This window comes from Cyprinodon variegatus, unplaced genomic scaffold (genome assembly GCF_000732505.1).
Source record: "Cyprinodon variegatus isolate N-32 unplaced genomic scaffold, C_variegatus-1.0 Scaffold50, whole genome shotgun sequence".
NCBI lineage: Eukaryota > Metazoa > Chordata > Actinopteri > Cyprinodontiformes > Cyprinodontidae > Cyprinodon > Cyprinodon variegatus.
The window spans coordinates 1,556,547-1,561,176 of NW_015150503.1; the positions used below are offsets into that span (position 1 = coordinate 1,556,547).

General features: G+C 35.7%; 1 protein-coding gene across 1 annotated transcript in view; it reads right to left on the reverse strand.

Annotated features, from left to right (window-relative positions):
• LOC107082330 (heparan sulfate glucosamine 3-O-sulfotransferase 3B1-like) overlaps positions 1-2,249 on the reverse strand; it is a 31,867-nt gene extending 29,618 nt beyond the window's left edge. The window contains exon 1 of the mRNA XM_015370947.1: positions 1,450-2,249. Coding sequence (XP_015226433.1) covers positions 1,450-1,970 — 521 coding nt within the window. The 5' untranslated portion in view covers positions 1,971-2,249. The remainder of the gene's footprint in view (positions 1-1,449) is intronic.
• Positions 2,250-4,630: the final 2,381 nt, after the last annotated feature.

The following is a 4,630-nucleotide window of genomic DNA, read 5'->3' on the forward strand; positions in this document are numbered from 1 at the left end:
CTCAAATTAAGGGTAAATACACTGAATTTAAGACATTTTTACTTATTTCAAGATCGTTTTTGCAGTGAAGGTCATCTACAGAAATGATTAAGAGGATTCCTGCAGCATTTTAATCAAATATAATTAAAAATATTACTGAGTGCTTCGCATCCTTCATCCATTTGCTGTGGAGGGAGTTTATATTTCACTAAAAAAAGTGTCCATTTTGCAGGCCCCATCTTAAAGAGCAAACTAAACTTAAAGTAGCCTCTGAAATTACTTTTATGGTTCATTAATTTTTAACTTTTTTAAAATAATTTTCGTTTTTTCAGTATCAGAAGTTAAAAATTAAGAACATTTCTCTTTATATAATTTCAAACTTCAAATCTAGAGATCATGTCTACTTTATCTTATAGGTCATGAAAGGTTTTTTATTTAAATAGTTCTCTAAATTCTTCACTGTTTCTATGGAATAACCAGAAAAAAGGAAAAAAAACTTCTTCAGTTCATGTTTATGTAAAGTTTATATGTCTCTAAAAATTACACAAACTAAACTTTTATTCTCCCCAGAAAACCTGTTGTAAGTTTAATTTATTAAAACAGTTGCAGTTTATTCAGTCTCTTTTTTTTTTATACTATAAAACATCTTATTATTGAAGTGATTATGAATAATTCATGCAAAGGAGAAAAAAAAGAAGAAGAAAAAAAAGGAAAAGTGACGTTCAGCTTTTATTTGCGCCAGAGGTGTTTTTTCTTTTTTTTTTTATTTGTAACAGCTTGGCAGGTTTTAAAGATCTAATCAAATTTTATTCAATCATCATCGCAAAGTTTCAGTTTATCGGGCGCGTCTTTACGCAGAGGCGAGTCTGAATTCGCCCACGTTGCAACACAAATAAACTTACCTGAGAGCTTTAAAGTCTGCACACAAAAAAAACCTTCAAATGTAACTCTGATGCGTTTCTGGGTGCTTTGAGTTGAGCTGCAGCACCAGGCTGAGATCTTAAACTATTAAAAAGTGGAGAGAGACGCAGCTGGAGGTGCAGTTTGCGCCGCGTCCAACAGAGATCACTGCGCATCGAGGAACCAGCCTCTGCTCCCCGCAGCAGCTTCAGAGAAACTCGGCGTCATAATGGGCTTTAAAATACAACTACATGCGCGAATATTAAATCTGCAACAAAGCTTTAAAAAATATTAATTAAATCTAACAGATGCAAAAAAAATGCTTAGAAATAAACCAGGATCGCAGGTTACACGTCTGTTCAGTTTGCGCTTAATTAAAATAGATTTCAATTTATGAGAGCAATTAATTATATTAATGTTCAGTAAAATGTGAAATATTAAAGATCAAATTTGAGCTTTATTGAACCAAATTTAACATTTATGTCGTTTTTTTTTGCTGAGCATCCATCAGATTAGAAGCTTCACGCATAAAAAGTCCTTTTTTAATTGGATAATTAATTGTTTTCTTACCTGTACCACTCCAGGCCGTTGTCATAGTTGCGGTCAAAGAAGTGCGGCTCCGCTCCCACCGCCCTGATGTCCGGATGAACCCGCAGAAACTCCAGCAGAGCTCGGGTCCCTCCTTTCTTCACCCCGATGATGATCGCCTGGGGGAGCTTCTTGCTCCCGGAGCCGTTGGAGAAGCTGGACATGCCGCTTGGATTCAAACCCCGGTCCGCGTCCAGCAGGTCTCTGGACGCCGCCGTCCTGATGGGCGGCTCCTCGTAGTCGCTCTCCACGTCCTCCCAGGGCTGCGGCTTGGCCAGCAGTCTGGACACCAGGTCCGACCTCCTGCCCGCCGCTGGAGCGCTCTCTCTGGCGGAGGGGGTGTCCAACATCACCTGACCGGGCACCGTGGAGCAGGAGCCCACGCAGGAGTAGAGCATGTAAACCCAGACTATGAACATGATGCTGAGCAGGAGAAGTTTCTTCTTCACGGTGCTGGAGCAGAATGCATGCAGACTGTGGAAAACCGGCCTATAATATTCCATAAGCCTTCCTGGTGCAAATCGGATCCCAGCGGCGCATAGTGCCCAAACTCACTCCCTCAGGCACCTCTGCAGTTTACGCAAAATTAAACTCATGCTCCCCCAACAAAAAAAAAAAAACAACTAAAAATAATAATAAAATTTAAAAACAAATTAAAAATAAAAAAGCATAAAGCTTTGTTTGAAAGTGATGGACAGAAGCAGGGTCATAATTGCGGGTTGAGCTGTGGAGTTGCGCCCTTCGCTCCTCGGTGGCGCAGCAGCCTCCTCTCATCAGTGACAGGAGCTGCAGGAGCCGCTCGCCTTTTAAGGAGCAGCCAATCAGAGTGACGGCAGCGGCGGCCAATCAGCGTCCGGGAGAAAAAATATGCCGCCGTTTGTTTACAGGAGCGGACCAATCGGAAGGAAGCAGGGGCGTTTCTGAGCCGTGGGATCCTCGGGATGGAAATGAAGCGCGTGCGGATCGGTGTGTGTAGATGTGTGCGTCAGGAGTCTGCAGGGAGGGAGTTAGGAAGAAAAAAAAATCTTTTTGGCAATTAACCTAAGGTTTTTCATGCGTTTCCCTGTAGGCACGCGGTTCAGATGAGTTCAGACGACCTGAAAAACCAAAGTAAAGTTTATTTTGACTTGTTTATACGCGTTAATTCTGCATTTCTTAACATGAATAATTTAATAAAGCAACAGAAAAAAACAGATGTGCCTATTAAGCAATAGCTGTAACATGTTTTGAATTACACACCGATGAAAATAAACAAATGAACTAATTTTATTATTGTATTATAATTTTATTATTTCTTATTATAAGATTATTGCACCCTTTGGCTTCCTTTTTTATTAGTAGCCTGTATTTTATCCTAATTACGCAGTAGAAACTTAAGTATAACTGTTCAAAAAACTAATAGAAACAACTTATCCTTTCTCTTATTAAGTGAACATAATGCCATTTTAAAAAAAAATTCTATTTATGAAATAATTTTTATGATAAAAAAATATGTTAATGAACTGAAAATTGTATTCTGTCTTGTTTTATATCGACTTAATATTTGAGAAACAAATTATTTTTTTACGAATCTACATTTTATTATAAGATCAAAGAGATCTGCTACTAACCAGGAGGTTTAAACAATTATCAGTCCTTAAAATTATTTGATCAAGGTGCACTTTAAACAGAAATGTGTAAAGTTTTACTCACTTCACACTTTTTAGATGAATAAAATCTTTTCACTACTGTTTGATTCTCATTGACAGAATGACTGAGTTAGAAAACAACAATAAACTTTAAAATAAGCTGAAACCTGAACATTAAGTTGTTATATATATATATATATATATATATATATATATATATAAATAACTCATGATTAAAATTTTTTGTGTTTAAAATTTGATGGTCCGTACTTCTAGAGTCCTTTTTCACTCCAAAGCACTTTAGACTCCAGTCGTTCATGAATTCACACACCGTTTGATTGAAGCACAAAGTGTTTCTTTTTCCCCCGTACCAACTAAAACTAAGATTATCACTGTCGTGACACGTTTTCTTTTTGTTTTACAGTATTTCTCAAGCTTTAATCTTAAAGTTTTACATTTCATTGCATGCATACCGAGCTGAAAGGAGTTTGTTTTTCCATGGATAGACTTTTTAAAAGTTCCAACTGTGTCTGATTGAAAATGATTTAAACATTTAGCCCTAAAGCACAAAGATAAACCATGAATAATTGTGGGCTTTTTTATTCTTTAATAATGAAAATCAAACTCATACAGTTGAGTAATAAGAACCCCTGAACTGAGATAGGAATTTGTCATATATTCTTAATATAATTAAAATAATCCAGACTGGGATAATAACTGTTTCAGGATCTTTATGTTTTACCGTTTTATTTTTATTAATTCCAACACTAAGTAAATAAATACCATTCCTGTTACATTAAAGAGATAAACCTGGTCAGAAAAAAGGACGACTATAAAACAGCAGGTTTTATTATCTATCCTTGACTATATAAAAACAGCAGCAAAGTGTCCTTTCTGACCCGTTCCCTTCGGTTGGGTCCCACATTAAATTTACCTCTAAAACATCAGTCTTTTTTTTTTCTTTTTATTTGCTTGTAAATAGAAATTTACAGAGCAAGTTTAGTTTTGACCTCTAGTTTGGAAAGCGATCTGATTTCATGGCCACACATCTGCAGATTGACTCTTCTGGAGCGACGGAATCAAAGTAAAGGAGGCAAATGTCTTATAAATAAAGACAAAAACGTAAACAATTAAAAGGTATTTTATTAAAAACATTTTTATTGTTAGTTTAAAAGTTTTACATATGAAAAAAACTTATTTTAAAAACAGCATAATATCCTTTGCTCTCAATATTAGCCCCAACTTTAATTAAACCAATTCAAAATCCTTTTAATATTATAAAAGTAACATAAAAGCATTGCTACAATTAGCAAAATTGTGTTTTATTTGATGATTTACATGTTATTTTTCCTTAATCTTAGGATAATTTAATAAATCATCCCGATTTTAAAAGGAACTCGTGTGTTTTGCCTTTAGATTTTATCACACACAACCTAGCTTCCCTATCCAATACCAAAACGCTTTACTTCATCTTTAATCTCACTTGAAGCCACTTGGAAACTATCAAAATGTGAAAGCAGGTAAAAAACAAAAAA